Source organism: Martes martes (genome assembly GCF_963455335.1).
Source record: "Martes martes genome assembly, chromosome: 1".
Lineage (NCBI taxonomy): Eukaryota > Metazoa > Chordata > Mammalia > Carnivora > Mustelidae > Martes > Martes martes.
Window position 1 is genome coordinate 156,298,022 of NC_137888.1, and position 18,195 is coordinate 156,316,216.

Consider the following 18,195-nt stretch of genomic DNA (forward strand, 5'->3'; position numbering starts at 1 on the left):
TTTTTATTGACATCATGTTGCCTGTGAAGTCCTTGTTTCTATACATTGTCTCTAAATTTCTGTTCTATGTCACTCTTGGGTTCTTTCTTCTTTTACAGAACCCCCCTTAATACTTCTTGTAGTGCCAGCTTGGTGGTCACATACTCTTTTAAACCTTGCAGGTCTTGGAAGTACTTTCTCTCTCCATCCATTTTGATTGTCAGCCTTGCTGGCTAAAGTATTCTTGGCTGCATGTTCTTCTCATTTAGTACCCTGAATATATCTTGCCAGCCCTTTCTGGCTTGCCAGGTTTCTGTGGACAGGTCTGACGTTATTCTAGTGGACCTAGGGGGAAGAGGAAACTCTTCCCCCTAGCTGCCCTCAGAAGCACTTGTCTAAAATTATGATTTGTCAGTTTCACAATTATGTGCCTTTAGGTCTTTCTAGATTCGTTGATATTGGCATGTGTCCTTTCTGTCTCTAGGACAGGAACGCTTGTTCTGTTCCTCAGACTGGGAAAATTTTCATCCAGAATTTGTTCAACTGTATCTTCTAGTCTTCTGTCTTTTTCCACCCCTTCAGTGATTCCAGTGATTCTGATGTTGGAACATTTCATGGCATCATTTATTTCCCTAATTCTGTTTTCATGGTTTCTAAGCTGTTTGTTTCATGCCTCCTCCTGATCCTTTTTCTCTATCATTTTGTCCTCTAGATCACTAATTCTTTCTTTTGCCTCTGTTACTCTAGCTGCTAGAATATTTAGATTAAATTGGATCTCATTGATAGCATTTTAACTTCTACCCTGATGGCTCTCACTGCCTTTAGAGATTCTATGTTGTCACTAATGGTTTTCTCCAACCTAGCTATTGCCTGGATAATTGTTACCCTGAATTCCCTTTCCGACATACTGTTTATTTCTATATCCAATAGTTCTGATGGAGAGGACATAGTCTCTGAATTTTTCCTCTGTTGGATGTTCCTCCTCCTAGTCATTTTGGTGAGAGGTGGTTAAGGGGTTTTATAGCTGAATATATCAACCACGATCCAGGCATGGTGCACCCTGGAATGCTTTGGAGCAATCGGAGTCACCCCCAAATAGAAAGAAAAAAGAAAAGAAGAGAGAAAATGAGAGAGAGAAAGAAAAGAAAAAAAGAGAAAACCTAGCCAGAATGAGGCCCAAAAGTAAGATTCATAAGGTATATAAACAAAAACAGACAAACAAAAAGATTGACAAAAGTAAATGACAAGAAAGAAGGAAAAAAAAAAAAAGAACCCAGTCAAAATGAACCCCGAGAATAAGATTTATATAATACCAGAACAAAAGCAAATACACAGAAAAACCGACAGAAGAAAAAGATGGGCGGGTGGTTATAAATCCTCCCAGTGGGAGAGGAAGGTAATTTTGGTTCTTCCTGGGTTTATCTTCTTATCTCTGTTAAAGGACTCAACTTTCCAGAGATAAAGGGAGATTAAAACTGGTTCATATATGGGGTAGTATTGAATAGGGAAAAAGGATTACCTTGAAGCTTATATCTATATGTATTTAAAAAAAAAAGAGAAAACACAGGTATATATATGAAAAAAGTTAAAGTTTAAAGTTATTATGGAGTATGTTATATTAAACCTCTGGTTGTAATGGTAGGTAGGGTAAAGAGATTAAAAGAACAAGAATCGTGAGAATGAATTAAAAACAAACAAACAAAAAAAGCTGTATCTATGAAATATACAGGTTTTAGGGCAATACCAGGAGCTTAATATATTGTTTTCTCCTGATATTGGGATTTTACAGTTTTATGGGGACCCTGTGGTGGTTGTCCTCTTGTTCTTTTGGCTTGCCTTTTGGGGCAGGGGCCTGCTAGGTTGTTTTCTTTCAGTCAGTCTTGCTTGGGTTGAATTGTCCTGCTGCCTATAAAGGGGCTGGGCTCTGGAAACCAGTTTTTCAGGCTTTTGTTCTCTGGAGGTTTTTGTTTGTTTATTTGTTTGTTTTTGGCGGCTCTTTGTGGCTTTTTGTAGATTTAGTGTTAAAGAAACTCCACCCAGACCTCTGTCAGAGGGAAGCCTCAGTCTGCTCCCCTCTGGGTGGTCCAGAACACACAGACTCCCCCTCTGCAAACTCTGCAAGCTGAAGCACAAGGTCCCACAGGCAGTGCTTGTCCCCAGCCACTGTCTCAGGGGTCGCTTGAAGTGCCTATTTGTCTCTGCACCCCTGTGCCACTAAATCCGGGAGCGAATTTGGTCCAGGGAGCCTGCTTTTGGTGGCTGCCTTTGCCTGGACTGCTGTCTGGGGACCAGGCCCATACTACCAGAGATCATGCTGAGTTCCTTCAGGTGCAAGCTCGGAGTGTCCAGACCCTTGGCTGGTTCTAGAGACCACTGGCTAGCGTCCACATCAAGGTCTCTCAGGCACAAGTGGGGACTGTGTGGTCAGACCCTGGTCACACAGTGCACACAGAGCGTAAAAGGCTGTGGTTCTAGAGAGCGCCCACCAGACTCCCTCACTGGAGGGTGGGAATGCACCCTGCTGAGAGGTGGTGCAAGCAGCACACAGCTGGGTGGCGCAGGGACTAGGAACTGGAGGCTCTGCTGTACTCTCTCCTGCAAGGGTGGTTGCCAGCGGTGGCAGTCCTTGGTCCAAGGGCTTAGGCCTGTGCCCATGACTGCCGGATTCCACCTGTTACCCCTTAAGATCTTTTGCTCTTTTTAAGTGCTTTTAACCAGACTCCAAGTTAATGCTGGTCCCCAACCACAGGGCACTTTCATATTGGGGTATCACTTTCCAATGTGTTGCTTCTGGTGTCTCCCTCCCCTTCTGCTTATCCTCCGATATCCATCCAAGGATTCCCACTCTGCTTTACCTGTCCATTGGTGTCTTCTGCCCCCATAGAGATCCAGCAGTGTATAATCCTACATCTCGGGCTGATTTCATGGGTGTTCAGAGTGTTCTGGTAGATATTTAGCTCACTTTAGGGGACTGGTTGAAACAGGGTCTCCTACTTCTCTGCCATCATGCCCCTCCTCTCTCAGTCATATGTTTTAATTCAGGTTTTCTTTGACTCCTAGTAGCATAGATGAGCTTTGCCTGATTTTGTGCTTTATATAAATACATACAGTATTAAATAAATACAGTCTGTATTCTTTAGTTTCTGGCTTCTTTTTGCTCAATATTCATCTATGTTTTTTACTTAATTTTAAACATTTCTTTCTCATTGCTGTATAATATTGAATATTCCATTGTGTGAGTATATCAAAATTTATTGATAAATATTACTTTTGATTCATTTGGGTGGTTTCTAAATATGGTAATTACAGTAGTGATGCTATCAGTGTTCTTCTGCATGTCTTTTGGTGAATATATGTACACTTTCTGGTGGGTTATACTTAAAACTGGAGTTGCTGGGTCATAGGATCTGCTTATGTTCAAATTTAGTCTGCACTGCCAAACAGATTTCCAAAGCGGTCTGCCAAATTACACTCTCATCAGCAATGCCTGAGTGTTCTGGTTGCTTCATAGCCTTACCAGCTCTTGGTATTTACCAGCCTTTTAATTTTAGCCATTCTGGTGGGTGGGGAGTGATGCCTTCCTTGATGATGACTGATGAAGCTGAGCAGCTTTCAAAATCATTGTTGGATATTTGGATACCCTCTTTTGGGAAATACCTAAATATTTTTACCTATATACTATGGGATTGTCTTTTTCTTATTTATCTTAAGAATCCTTTATATATTCTAAGTTCTTTGTTGGGTATGTGTGTAGCAGGTAACTTTTACTAGTATATAAGTTCCCCTCTTAATTTCTTAATTTTTATGTAATTTTTATGTAGTTAATTTCTTAATTTTTATGTAATCCAATTTTGTCAACTTTTTCTTTAACTTTTTGTATCCTGTTGAAGAAATCTTTGCCAAGATCTTATGTTTTTTCTTTAAAAGATCTATTGTTTTATCTTTGCATTTAGAACACTAAGCCACTGGGTATTGATTTTTGTTTATGATGTGAAGAAAAAGGTAAAGATAAATATTTTTTTCCCATGTGGATCCCTAAGTGACCCAACAACATTTACTAAAAAAAAATACCACTCTTTCCCCCACCGTACTGCAGGGTCACCATGTCATATAGATCAGCTGATTATATATGATTGGGTCTATTTGTAGGCTCTCTGTTCAATCCATTGGTAAGTGTATTTATCCTTGGACCAGTAAATGTTTTTTTTTTAAATGATCTAAATAAGGCTTTTAAAATTTTGAACATTCAAGCATTTCCTCCCTTCTCCAGTTGCTTGCTAATCTTGTTTATTTCCTTGATTATTTCTTTGTCAGAGCATCTCTAAAATAAGTTTTCTGTTGTGAATTCAATATACATTTCAAATCTGTGAGTTAACCTAACTTCAACTTTTTATGCCATTGCTTTAAGTTCACTTAAAAAATATAGAATAAACAGAAAGATAGGATGGAAATTTGCATCTTTTAAAATGAAATATAAAAAGGTAATGTTTTGTTTTTTATTACTTGTAGGTTTGTATGGATGTGTTTAAGAAATATATAAGTATCAACGAACTGTGTTTGCTACAACGTGCAGGTATGAGACAATGGAATGATTACTATAAATTCATGAATGTGAGTGTTTCAGACAATGTGCTGTTGTATCTTACAGTTTGAAAGTAAATTTAATACTTATAAGTATGAAAACTGAATGCCTTAGAGTGGCTCTGATGGTCCTAGAAAGGATTAAAAATAAGTGGGGCATTTTGGTTACTAAAAAAATTAGAATTCACCTTACAGTATAGTTCTCTCACATACTAATATTTGCATAATGTAGAAATTTTATGTAAAGGTGTTAATATTGTAATTGGCTTAAAACTTTCTGATGGGATGTTTCAGAAGCTGGATCTTCCCTACTTCTTTATCCTTCACTTTTAACACTTAACCCTTAGAGGCAAATGTACCATCTGTACTGAGTTCTTGCAATTCCCTAAACAGGCAAGACTGTTATAATATCAGAGTCACTGTTTTTGCTCTCTATCTGGGATGCCTTTCTTCCATCCTCCTACCCCATAGCAAAGACCTATTTATCTCTCAAGTCTTAGTCATAGGAAATAGCAGATTGTTGATCACTACTTCTGATCGCAAAGGTGCAAAGAGATGGGCAGCTATTACTGTTGAACTTTTTTTTTTAAGAGATTTTATTTATTTATTTGACAGAGAGAAAGAGATCACAAGTAGGCAGAGAGGCAGGGAGAGAGAGAGGGGGAAAGAGACTCTCCGCTGAGCAGAGAGCCCGATGCGGGGCTCGATCCCAGGACCCGGGGATCATGACCTGAGCTGAAGGCAGAGGCCCAACCCACTGAGCCACCCAGGTGCCCCTACTGTTCAACTTTTTCCCATTGTTTTAAGACCCTCTCCTTTCTGCTACTGTGACTTCCAGAGGATTTAAAGGGCTAGCACTTTTTTTTTTAACCCTCCCTTTCATTTTTCTCTTTTTTCCCTTTTGGGAGCCTAGGATATTCAGAAACATCTGCATGCATATATGGGGAAAACTAAAAAGTGACTGTATGGGAAAGTCTCACAAAAGACGTGAGAAGACCTTAAATTTACACTTCAGGCTAGTCCTCCCCACAGAACATACTACATACTTATCTTTTATAAGATAAAAGTAGTAACAAAAACGAAAACGGGTGCTCAGCAGGGAGCCTGCTTCCCCTCTCTGCCTGCCTGCCTCTCTGCCTACTTGTGATCTCTCTCTGTCAAATAAAAAAATAAAATCTAAAAAAAAACCCAAAAAACAAAAAACAGCAAACCCTGGGGAAGGGAGAGAATCTGAACTCTGTAACTACCACATTATTAGATTCAAATGCCCACTTTTCAACAAGAAGTCACAAGGTATACATAGAAATAGGAAAAATACTCAAAGGAAAAAATAAATCAAAAGAAACTATCCCTGTAAAGATCAAATGGCAGATAGTTGAGACCATAACCTCAAAACAACTGTCTTAAAGATGTCTAAGGTACTAACAAAAATACAGAGGAACTAATGAAAAAGATGTATGAACAAAATGGGGATATTAATAAGGAGAGAAAACTTAAAAAAAAACTCACAAAAATATGGAGCTGAAAAATTACAGTAACTGAAGTGAAAAATTCACTATGAGGATTCAAAGGCAGAAATTATCAACTTCAAGGAACAGAAAGAAGAAAGATTGAAGAAAAGTGAACACAACCTAGGGGACCTGTGGGACTCTGTTAAATGGAACAACATACACATTGTGGGAATCCCAGAAGAGGAAGAGAAAGAGGCAGAGAGAGTGTGTGAACAAAATAATGGCTGAAAACTTACCAAATTTGATGAAAATCATCAATTTAAATGTCCAGAATCTCAGCAAACTCCAGGTAGGATGAACTCAAAGAGACACACACCAAGACACATTATAATCAAAGTTTCAAAAGACAAACACAGAGAATCTTGAAAGCAGCAGGAGAGAAGCAAATCATCATATCCAAGTGTTCTTCAATAAAATTATAAGCAAATTTCTCATTAGAAACTGGAAATTTCTGTCAACCAGAAACCCTATATTCTTCAAAACTGCCCTTCAAAAATAAGGGAAATTAAGACATTTTCAGATAAACAAAAGCTGAGAGAGTTCATTTCTCCTAGACCTGCCCTGCATGAAAAGATCAAGGGAGTCCTGCATTGTGAAATGAAAGAGCACAAAACAGTAACTCAAGGTCATGTGGGAAAAAAAAGGATTTCAATAAAGGTAAATACATGGGCAGTTGTAAAAGCTAGTATTACTGTTACAATAGTTTGTATCTGCCATTTTGTTTTCTACATGATTAAGGGTACGAATACATTTAAAGAAAAATGTTACTATTAGTTTAAAAGCTAGTATTATTGCAGATTTAGTAACTTCAAATCTTCTTTTCTATGTAAGAGACTTATGCATTAAAAAAACTATTAATATTTTGGGAGACACAGTATATAAAAATGTAATTTTGTGACAACAACTTAAAAGGGTAGGGATGGAGTATAAAAAAGAGTTTTTGTATGTTATTGAAGTTAAGTTGGTATAAGTTCATATTAGAATGTTATGACTTTAGGATGTCAAATGTAATACCCATGGTAATCACAAAGAAAATAGCTACAGAATATACACAAAAAGACATGAAAAAGGAATTTAAATGTTTACTGAAAAAATCTACTAAATACAAAAAAAAGACAACGGTAATGCAGGATATAAGGAACAAAAAAGCTACAAGTATGCAAATAGAAAACAAATTGCAAAATGACAGAAATAAGTCCTTCCTTATCGATAATTACTTTTAAAGTAAATGAGTTAAACTTTCCAATTAAAGGACAGATTAGCAGAGTAAATAAAAACACATGGTCCAACTGTATGCTGTTTATAAGATATTCACCTTAGATCCAAAGACACAAATAGATTGAAAGTAAAAGAATGGGAAAAGATGTTCTATACAAATACTAACCAAAAGAGAGCAGGGCCATGGCTATACTAGTATCAGACAAAATAGACTTTAGATCAAAAGAGGTTAAAAGAGAGAAAGGACATTATATAGGAATAAAAGTTTCAATATAATAATAAGATATAGTAGTTACAAACAAACATTTACACACCTAATGACAGGCCACGAAAATACATAAAGCAAAAGCTGACAGAATTGAAGAGAGACATAGTTTTCCAGTAATAGTTGGAGACTTAAGTATATCCAATTCACAGTAATGTGTAGAACAAGATAAAAAATAGAATACTTAACACAATATACCAACTAAACCTAACAGACATATACACGGTATTCTACCCAATAACAATAGTGTACACATTATTTTCATTAATACATGCGACATTTTCCAGGATAGACAATATATTAGGCTACAAATTAATTCTCAACAGGTTTTAAAAGATAGATATTGTAGAGGCGCCTAGGTGGCTCAGTTACTTAAGCCTCCAGCTGTTGATCTCAGCTCAGTTTTTGATTCAGGTTCGTGAGTTCAAGCCCTGCACTGGGTTCCATGCTGGATGTGGAACCTACTTTAAAAAAAAAATAATATTGCACAAAGTATCTTCTCTGACCACAATCGAATAAAATTAGACATCAGTAACAGAAGAAAACTGAAAAATTCGCAAAACTGTAAGTTGAATGTGTGACTCAAAGAAGAAACCACAAGATAAATTAGAAAAAAAACTTACAGGTGAAGGAGAATGAAACACAACATATCAAAACTTATGGGATTCAGTGAAAGTGGTGTTAAGAGGGAATTTTGTAGGTCTAAAGGCTTACATTAAAAAATAAGAAAGATCTTAAATCAACAACTTAACTTCACAACTTTAAAGAAAGAAAAATAAACTAAAACTCAAAGCTAGCAAAAGGAAGGAAATGATAAAAATTAGAGCAGAGATAAATGGAATAGAGAGTTGAAAAACAGTGAGAAAATGAAACTAAAAGCTGGTTCTTAAAAAAGACCCAACAAGATGAACAAACCTTTAGCTAAATAGACTAAGAAAAAAGGAATATTCACATTATTAAAATAAAAAATGAAAGTCAGACATTAACACAATTCTATAGAAATAAAAACAATTATAAGAGAATACTATGAATACAATGGAATAATTGTACACAAAAGCAAATGAAATGGGCGAATTCCTAAAAACATAAAACCTGCCAAGACTAAATGATGAATAGAAAATCTGAATAGAACTGTAACTAGTAAGGAGATTAAATCAGTAATCAAAAGTCTCTGACAAAAGCCCTGCACCCAATGGCTTCATTTGTCAGTTCTGTCAAACATTTAAAAAAGAATACCAGATATTCTCAATCTTTCTCAAAAAGTTGAAGAGGAAGGAACACTTGATTACTTATTCTATGAGGTTGAGTTAGTCACTGCTTTGATACCAAAGCCAGGTATAAACACTACAAGAAAAGAAAACTACAGATCAGTATCCCTTAAGAATATTGATACAGAAATCCTCAACAAAATACTAGCAGACCAAAGTCAGCAGCACATTGAGAGGACTATACACATCATAACTAAGTGAGATTTATTTTTGGACTTGCAAGGATAGTACAACATATAAAAATCAGTCAGATTAATACACCACATTATCAGAATGAAAGAGAAAAAACACATGGTCATGTCAATTGATGCAGAAAAAGCATCTGATAAAATTCAACATTCTTTCATGATAAGAACACTGAAAAAAACTAGGAATAAGAGGAAACTACCATAATAAAAGCCATACGAGTTTTTCCCGCTAAAAGTAGAGTGCTCCTATGAAAACTTTAATAAGCCAAATGGCATAAAGTGAAGAAATAGTTACCATTTTGTAAAAGTGAAAATCCTCTTCAGATTTCTTTCAGTAGGTGAAAATAGGTACAGTTCTACCTCAGAGATATTGTGAGTTCCAGCCTAGACCATTGCAGTAAAATAAATATAGCACAAGGATGAGTCAAGTGAAATTTTTTGCTTCCTAGTGCATATAAAAGTTGTATTTATCATTCATCATCAGGGAAATACAAATCAAAACTATGATGAGATACCACCTCAAACCTGTCAGAATGGATAAAATTAACAACACAAAACAACAGGTGGTGAGGATGCAGAAAAAGGGGTTTGAACTGTTGGTGGAAATCCAAACTGGTGCAGCCGCTCTGGAGAACATTCTGGATGTCCCTCAAAAAGTTAAAAATAGAACTGCCCTATGACCTAGCAATTGTACTACTAGGTATTTATCCAAAAGATACAAAAATATAGATTTGAAGGGGTTCATGCACCTCTATGTTTGTAGCAGCATTATCAACAATAGCCAAACTATGGAGAGAGCCCAAATGTCCATTGACTGATGAATGGATTAAAAAAAGATGTGGTATATATATACCATGGAATATTATTCAGCCATCAAAAAGAATGAAATCTTGCCATTTGCAGTGATGTGGATGGAGCTAGAGTGTATTATGCTAAGTGAAATAAGTCAGCCAGAGAAAGAGAAATACCGTATGATCTCATTCATATGTGGAATTTAAGAAAGAGAACAGGTGAACATATGGGAAGGGGGAAAAGAAAAAAAGAGAGAGGGAAACAAGTGACTCTTAATGACAGAAAACAAACAGGGTTGATGGAAGGAGGAGGGTTGGGGAAGGGCTGGATGGGTGATGTCTCTTAAAGAGGGTACTTGTTGTGATGAGCACTGGGTGTTGTATGTAAATGATGAAACACTGAATTGTACTCCAGAAACCAATATTTGACTGTATGTTAACTAACAAAATTGAAATTTAAAAAGTTACATTTATTTATACTGTACTGTAGTCCGTTAAGTGTGCAATAATAATAAAAAAACAATGTATTTACCTTAGTTAAACTTAATTTTAAAAATTTTAGCCATCATCCAAGCCCTCAGCAAGTCCCAATCACTGATCACACTGATTACAGATCAGTGAATGAAAGAGTTCAAAATATTTGAAGAATTACCAAATGTGACACAGAGACATGAAATGAGCAAATGCTGTTGGAAGAATGGTACCACTAGGCTCACCTGATGTAGGGTTCCTGCAAACCTTTAATTTGTAAAAAATGCAGTATCTTCACAGTGCAATAAAATGAAGTGCAATAAAACAAGGTAGGCCTATACTAAGATAGGTCTTTAAAAAAGTGAAGTGGCATAAAGCAAGCTTCCAGAGAGTGAGGGAAACCTGTATATGAAAAACCTACTGTAGACATCATACTTCATGGTGAACAACTGAAAACTTTTAAGATCAGGAACAAAAGCAAGGATACCCATTTTCATCACTTCTGTTCAATAGAGAACTGGAAGTTCTAGCCAGAGTGATTAGGCAAGGCAAGGCAATAAAATACATCCACTTTGGAAAAGAAGAAGTAAAATTATCTCTGTTTGCACATTATCAACAATAGCCAAAATATGGAAAGAACCCAAATATCCATTGACTGATGAATAGATTAAAGAGGTTGTGGGGTGTGTTTGTACGCACATACATATATATAACAGAATATTATGCAGCCATCCAAAGAATGAAATCTTGCCATTTGCAACAACATGGATGGAGCTAGAGTGTATATGCTAAGTAAAATAAGTCAGAGAAACACAAATACCATATGATTTCACTCATACGTGGAATTTAAGAAAACAGATGAAAATAGGGGAAGGGAAAAGAAAAAGAGGGTAGCAAACCACAAAAGACTCTTAACAATAGAGAACAAACTGAGGGTTGGTGAAAGACAGGTAGGTGGGAGATAGGCTAATGAATGAAAGAAATAGCAGAAACATTTCAATTTACAATAGCATAAAAAATAATAAAATATTTAGGAATTAACCAAGGAACTGAAAATCATGTGTGATGAAATCTACAAAGCATTGCTAAAAAAAGAATAACCTGGAGGAATCATATTTCCTGACTTGAAAACTACCTAAAAGCTACAGTAATAAAAAACCACAGTACTGACATACAGACAGACATACAAACCAATAGAATAGAATAAAGAGCCCAAACAAAACCCTCTTATATGTGATTAAATGATTTTAGACAATGGTACCAAGACCATCCAATGGGGAAAGGATAGTTCTTTCAACAAATGGTGGTGAGAATACTGGATATCCATATGTTAAAGAACCTCTACCTAATACTATCCTTACCTAATACTACATACAAAAATTAATTCAGAATGGATCAAAAAAGAGTTTCATGTAACTTTAATATGAGACCCAAAACAATAAAAGCCTTGGAAGTCATAACAACAAAAGATTTACAACACTGGTTTGGCAAGAACTTCTCAGATGTGACAGTAAATACACAGAACAAAAGACAAAGACAAATTGGACTTAATGAAAATTAAAAAATTTTTTCCGTTAAGAGACAGTATCAAAAGAGTAAAACTTCAGCCCACAGAATGAGAGAAAATATTTACAAATCATATATCTAATCATGGCTTAATATCCAAAATATATAGAGAACTCCTAAAACTCAACAGCAAAAAAACCAACCTGATTCAAAAATAGGCAAAATACTTGAGTAGACCTTTTTTTTTTGCAAGATGTACAAATGGCCAACAAGCTCATAAAAAAGATGCTCAACATCACTAATCATTAGGGAAAGGCACATAAAACTACAGTGTGATACCACCTAACACCCATTTGGATGGTTACTATCAAAACAAAAAAAATGCATTAGGATATGGAGAAATTTGAACCTTTGTGCACTGTTGGTGGAAATGTGAAATGTTACATACACTGTGGAAAACAGTATGGCAGTTCTTCAAAGAATTAAAAATAGAATTACTATATGATCCAGCAATTCTTCTAGGTATATACACGAAAGAATTGGCATCAGGGTCTTGAAAGATATGTGTATACACATGTTCATAGCAGCATTATTTATAATAGCTGAAATCTGAAGATCCCAAATGTTCAGTGACGTGAATGGATTAGGAAAATTTGGTATATACATACAGTATAATATTATTCAATGTAAAAAAAGAAAAAGTCTAACATATATTACAATATGGATGAACCTTGAGGTCATTATGTTAAGTGAAGTCAGTCAGTCACAAAAAGCCAAATACTGTATGATTCTACTTACGTGAGGTACTTAGAGTAGTCAAAATCACAGAGACAGAAAGTAGAATGGTGGTTACTGGGAGCTGGGAGGAGGGGGGAAGAGAGAATTATTGTTTAAAGGGTATAGAGTTTCAGTTTTATAAGGTGAAAGGAATTATGGAAATGGATGAACATTTTGAATATATTTAATACCACTGAACGTATGCCTAAAAATAATGAAGATGGTAAATTTTTTATTATGTATATTGCATCACAATGAAACTTGTGGGGGAAAAAAAGCAATGTAGCAGTTCATGTCAAAAGCTATGAAAATAGTCAAACCTTTTTCTCCAAACAGTTTAACCGAAGGAGATCATTTTAAAGGAGAAGCTATATTAATATTTTAAAAATTTTAAAAGTACTTCATGACAAAAGAAGGAGTGCTTCATGTCAATTACCATGGACTACTTAAACACTAACAGATTTTTTCCAACTATGCTTTCTTTCTTTAAACATATGCACTTCCAGTTTAATGAGTTATAGTAGCAGATACTGAATTTCCCATGTTACCTACTAAGATGGCAACTATGTAAATACTACAAAGTGAATAGCAGGAAGAATTCATTTGTATGTGCCCAGGAAAAACAATTATAGTATATAAAGGAGCTTTAAAATAAAGCTTAATGTTATTATTTTGGATTATTAAAGTTGTATAAGGTAATTATAACTTCAACATTAATTTTTCTTTTTTCTTGGATTTAAAAAAAATTAAAAAAAATTATATTATGTTAATCACCATACAGTACGTCATTAGTTTTTCATGTAGTGTTCAAGATTCATTGTTTGCATATAACACCCAGTGCTCCATGCAATAACGTGCCCTCCTTAAAACCCACCACCTGGCTAACCCATTTCCCCACCCTTCCCCTCTAAAACCCTCAGTTCGTTTCCTGGAGCCCATAGTCTCTCATGGTTCATCTCTCACTCTGATTCATCCCCCACTTCCTTTTCCCCTTCCTTTTCCTAATGTCCTCCATGCTATTCCTTATGTTCCACGTATGGGTGAAACCATATGATAATTGTCTTTCTCTGTTTGACTTATTTCACTTAGCATCATCTCCTCCGGTTCCATCCATGTTGATCCAAATGTTGGGTACTCATCCTTTCTGATGGTTGTGTAATATTCCATTGTATATATGAACCACATCTTCTTTATCCATTTGTCTGTTGAAAGGTATCTTGGCTCCTTCCACAGATTGGCTGTTGTGAACATTGCTGCTATGAACATTGGCACATGCATGTGCTCCTTCTTTTCACTATATCTGTATCTTTGAGGTAAATACCCAGTGGTATATTGCTGGGCCATCAGGTAGCTCTATTTTTAACTGTTTGAGGAACCTCCACATAGTAGCTCTATTTTTAACTGTTTGAGGAACCTCCACATGGTTTCCCAAAGTGATTATACCAACTTGCATTCTCACCAACAGTGTGAGAATAACCTCTCCAACATTTGTTTTTTCTTGTCTTGTCAGCATTTGCCATTCTAACTAGTATAAGATGGTATCTCAATGTGGTTTTGATTTGAATTTCCCTGATGGCTAATGATGTTGAACATTTTTTCTTGTGTCTGTTAACCATTTGAATGTCTTCTTTGGAGAAGTGTCTGTTCACTCTTCTGCCCGTTTCTTGACTGGATTGTGTTTTGGGTGTTAAGTTTGAGGTGTGCTCTATAGCTCTTGGATACCAGGCCTTTATCTTTAGTGTCATTTGCAAATATCTTCTCACATTCCGTGGGTTGCCTTTTTGTTTTGTTGACTGTTTCCTTTGCTGTGCAGAAGCTCTTGATCTTGATGAAGTTCCAGAAGTTCATCTTCGCTTTTGTTTCCTTTGCCTTTGGAGACATGTCTTGAAAGAAGTTGCTGTGGCCGATGTGGAAGAGGTTACTGCCTATATTCTCCTCTAGGATTTTAATGGATTCCTGTCTCACATTGAGGTCTTTCATCCATTTTGAGTTTATCTTTGTTTATGGTATAAGAGAATGTCCAGTTTCATTCTTCTATACATAGCTGTCCAATTTTCCCAGCACCATTTATTAAAAAGACTGTTATTTCTCCATTGGATATTCTTTCCTGCCTTGTCAAAGATTAGTTGGCCATAGAGTTGAGTGTCCATATCTGGGCTCTTTATTCTGTTCCATTGGTCTATGTATCTGTTTTTGTGCAAGTACCATGCTGTCTTGGTGATCACAGCTTTGTAATACAGCTTGAAATCAGGCAACATGATGCCCCCAACTTTGGTTTTCTTTTTCAGCATTTCCTTGATGATTTGGGGTCTTTTCTGGTTCCATACAAATTTTAGGATTGTTTGTTCCAGCACTTTGAAAATTGCTGATAGTATTTTGATTGGGATGGCATTGGAAATATAGATTGCTCTGGACCGCATAGACATTTTCCCAGTGTTTATTCTCTGATCATGAGGTTGAAATATTTTTCCATCTTTTTGTGTCTTCAATTTGTTTCTTAAGTGTTCTGTAGTTTCTAGAGTATAGATCCTTTACCTCTTTGGTTAGGTTTATTCCTGGGTTATCTATGGTTTTTGGTGCTATTGTAAGTGGAGTCAATTCCTTAATTTCTCTTTCCTTAGTCACATTGTTAGTGTGTAGAAATGCCACTGATTTCTTTTTTTTTTTTAAAGATTTTATTTATTTATTTGACAGGAAGAGATTATTATGTAGAGAGGCAGGCAGAGAGAGACAGGTGGAAGCAGGTTCCCTGCTGAGCGGAGAGCCCAATGCGGGGCTTGATCCCAGGACCCTGGGATCATGACCTGAGCTGAAGGCAGGGGCTTTAACCCACTGAGCCACCCAGGTGCCCCAATGCCACTGATTTCTGTGCATTGATTTTGTATCCTGCCATGTTGCTGAATTGCTGTATGAGTTCTAATAATTTGGGGCTGGAGTCTTTTGGGTTTTCCACATAAAGCATCATGTCATCTGCAATGAGAGAGAGTTTGACTTCTTCTTTGCCAATTTGGATACCCTTTCTTTTTGTTGTCTGATTGCTGTTGTTAGGACTTCTAGTACTATGTTGGACAATGGTAGTGAGAGTAGGCATCCTTGTCATGGTCCTGATCTCAATGGGAAGGCTCTCAGCTTTCCTCATTGCGAATGATATTTGCTGTGGGTTTTTCCTTAGATGGATTTTATGAAGTTGAAAGAATGTTCCCTCTATCCCTATACTCTAAAGAGTTTTAATCAGGAAAGGATTCTGTATTTTCTCAAATGCTTTTTCTGCATGAATTGAGAGGACCATGTGGTTCTTGTCTCTTCTCTTATTAATGTGTTCTGTCACACTAATTGATTTGCAAATGTTGATCAACCCTTGCATCCCAGGGATAAATCCCACCTGGTCATGGGGGATAATCTTTTTTTTTTTTTTTTTTTTTTTTTTTTTTTTTAAATTTTTTATTTGACAGAGAGAGAAATCACAAGTAGGCAGAGAGGCAGGCAGATAGGAAGGGAGAAGCAGGCTCCCTGCTGAGCAGAGAGCCCGATGTGGGGCTCGATCCCAGGACCCTGGGATCACGACCTGAGCCGAAGGCAGAGGCTTAACCCACTGAGCCACCCAGGTGCCCCGGGGATAATCTTTTTATAGTACTGTTGGATCTTAATAGCTAGGATCTTGTTCAGAATCTTAGCATCCATATTCATCAGGGATATTGGTCTGAAATTCTCCTTTTTATGGGGTCTTTGCTTGGTTTGGGGATCAAGGTAATGCTGACCTCATAGAAAGAGTCTGAAAGTTTTCCTTCTGTTTCTGTTTTTTGAAACAGCTTCAGGAGAATAGGTATTTCTTCTTTGAATGTTTGGTAGAATTCCCCAGGGAATCCATCAGGTCTTGGACTCTTGTTTCTTGGGAGATTTTTGATCACTGCTTTAATCTCGTTACTAGATATTGGTCTATTCAGGTTGTCAATTTCTTCCTGTTCCAGCCTTGGAAGTTTATAGGTTTCCAGGAATAAATCCATTTCTTCTAGGTTGCTTATCTTATTGGCATATAGCTGTTGATGATAATTTCTGATGATTGTTTCTATTTCCTTGGTGTTAGTCTTGATCTCTCCCCTTTCATTCATAATTTTATTAATTTGGGTCCTTTCTCTTTTCTTTTGAATAAGTCTGGCCAGTGGTTTATTGATCTTATTAATTCTTTCAAAGAATCAGCTTCTGGTTTTGTTGATGTGTTCTACTGTATCTCGCATTTCTAATTCATTGATCTCTGCTCTAATCTTGATTATTTCCCTGCTTGTGCATGGGGTTGGCTTAACTTGTTGATTCTCCAGTTCTTTAAGGTGTAAAGAGAGTTTGTGTATTCGGGATTTTTCTTTTTTTTTGAGTGAGGCTTGGATGGCTATGTATTTCCCCCTTAGGACCACCTTTGCCATATCCCATAGGTTTTAGACCGAAGTATCTTCATTCTCATTGGTTTCCATGAATTGTTTAAGTTCTTCCTTGAGTTCCTGGTTGATCCAAACATTCTTAAGCAGGGTGGTCTTTAGCTTCCAAGTGTTTGAATTCCTTCCAGACTTTTTCTTGTGATTAAGTTCCAGTTTAAAAACATTGTGGTCTGATAATATGCAGGGAATAATCTCAGTCTTTTGGTATCAGTTGATCCCTGATTTGTGACTCAGTATGTGGTCTCTTCTGGAGAAAGATCCATGTGTCCTTGAGAAAAGTTAATTTTCTGTTATTTTAGAGTAGAATGTTCTGTTTATACCTGTGAGGCCCATCCGGTCCAATGTGTCATTTAAAGCTCTTGTTTCTTTTTTGATTTTCTGCTTAGATGATCTGTCTGTTGCTGAGAGTGGTGTGTTAAGATCCCCTATAATTAACGTATTCTTATCAATATGTCTTTTTATTTTGATTAACAGTTGGCTTCTGTAGTTGGTTGTTCCCATGCTGAGGGCATAAATATTTGTAATTGTTAGATCTTCTTGTTGGATAGATCCTTTAAGCATGATGTAGTGTCCTTCTGTATCTCTTGACTAAAGTCTTTAGCTTAAAATCTAATTTGTCTCATAAGAATTGCTACCCCACCTTTCTTTTGAGTCCTGTTGACATGAAAGATGGTTCTCCATCCCTTCACTTTCAGTCTGGATGTATCTTTAGTTTCAAAATTCATCTCTTGTAGACAGCATATGGATGTGTCCTGTCTTTTTAGCCAGTCTGCTACCCGGTGCCATTTTATGGGAGCATTTAGGCCGTTCACATTGAGAGTGATTATTGAAAGATACTTTTTATTGTCATCATGTTGCCTGTGAAGTCCTTGTTCCTATAGATTGTCTGTAAATTTCTGTTCTATATCACTCTTGGGTTCTTTCTTCTTTTATAGAACCCCCCCTTAATATTTCTTGTAGTGCTGGTTTGGTGGTCAAAAATCTTTTAATCTTTGCTGATCTTGGAAGTTCTTTATCTCTCCACCAATTCTGAATGTAAGCCTTGCCAGGTAAAGTATTCTTGGCTGCATGTTCTTCTCATTCAGTGCCCTGAACAGTACCCTATTCAGTACCCTAGCCCTTCCTGGCATGCCAGGTTTCTGTGGAGACATCTGATGTTATTCTGATGTTCCTCCCTCTTTACATAAGGAATCTCTTCCCCTTAGCTGCC

At 36.5% G+C, this 18,195-nt stretch overlaps 1 protein-coding gene across 1 annotated transcript in view; it reads left to right on the forward strand.

Annotated features, from left to right (window-relative positions):
- TOPAZ1 (testis and ovary specific TOPAZ 1) overlaps positions 1-18,195 on the forward strand; it is a gene marked incomplete at both ends in the record, with an annotated part of 120,396 nt that overhangs the window by 45,077 nt on the left and 57,124 nt on the right. Inside the window, 1 exon segment of the mRNA XM_080811833.1 lies at positions 4,489-4,552. Within this exon segment, the coding sequence (XP_080667959.1) occupies positions 4,489-4,552 (64 nt within the window).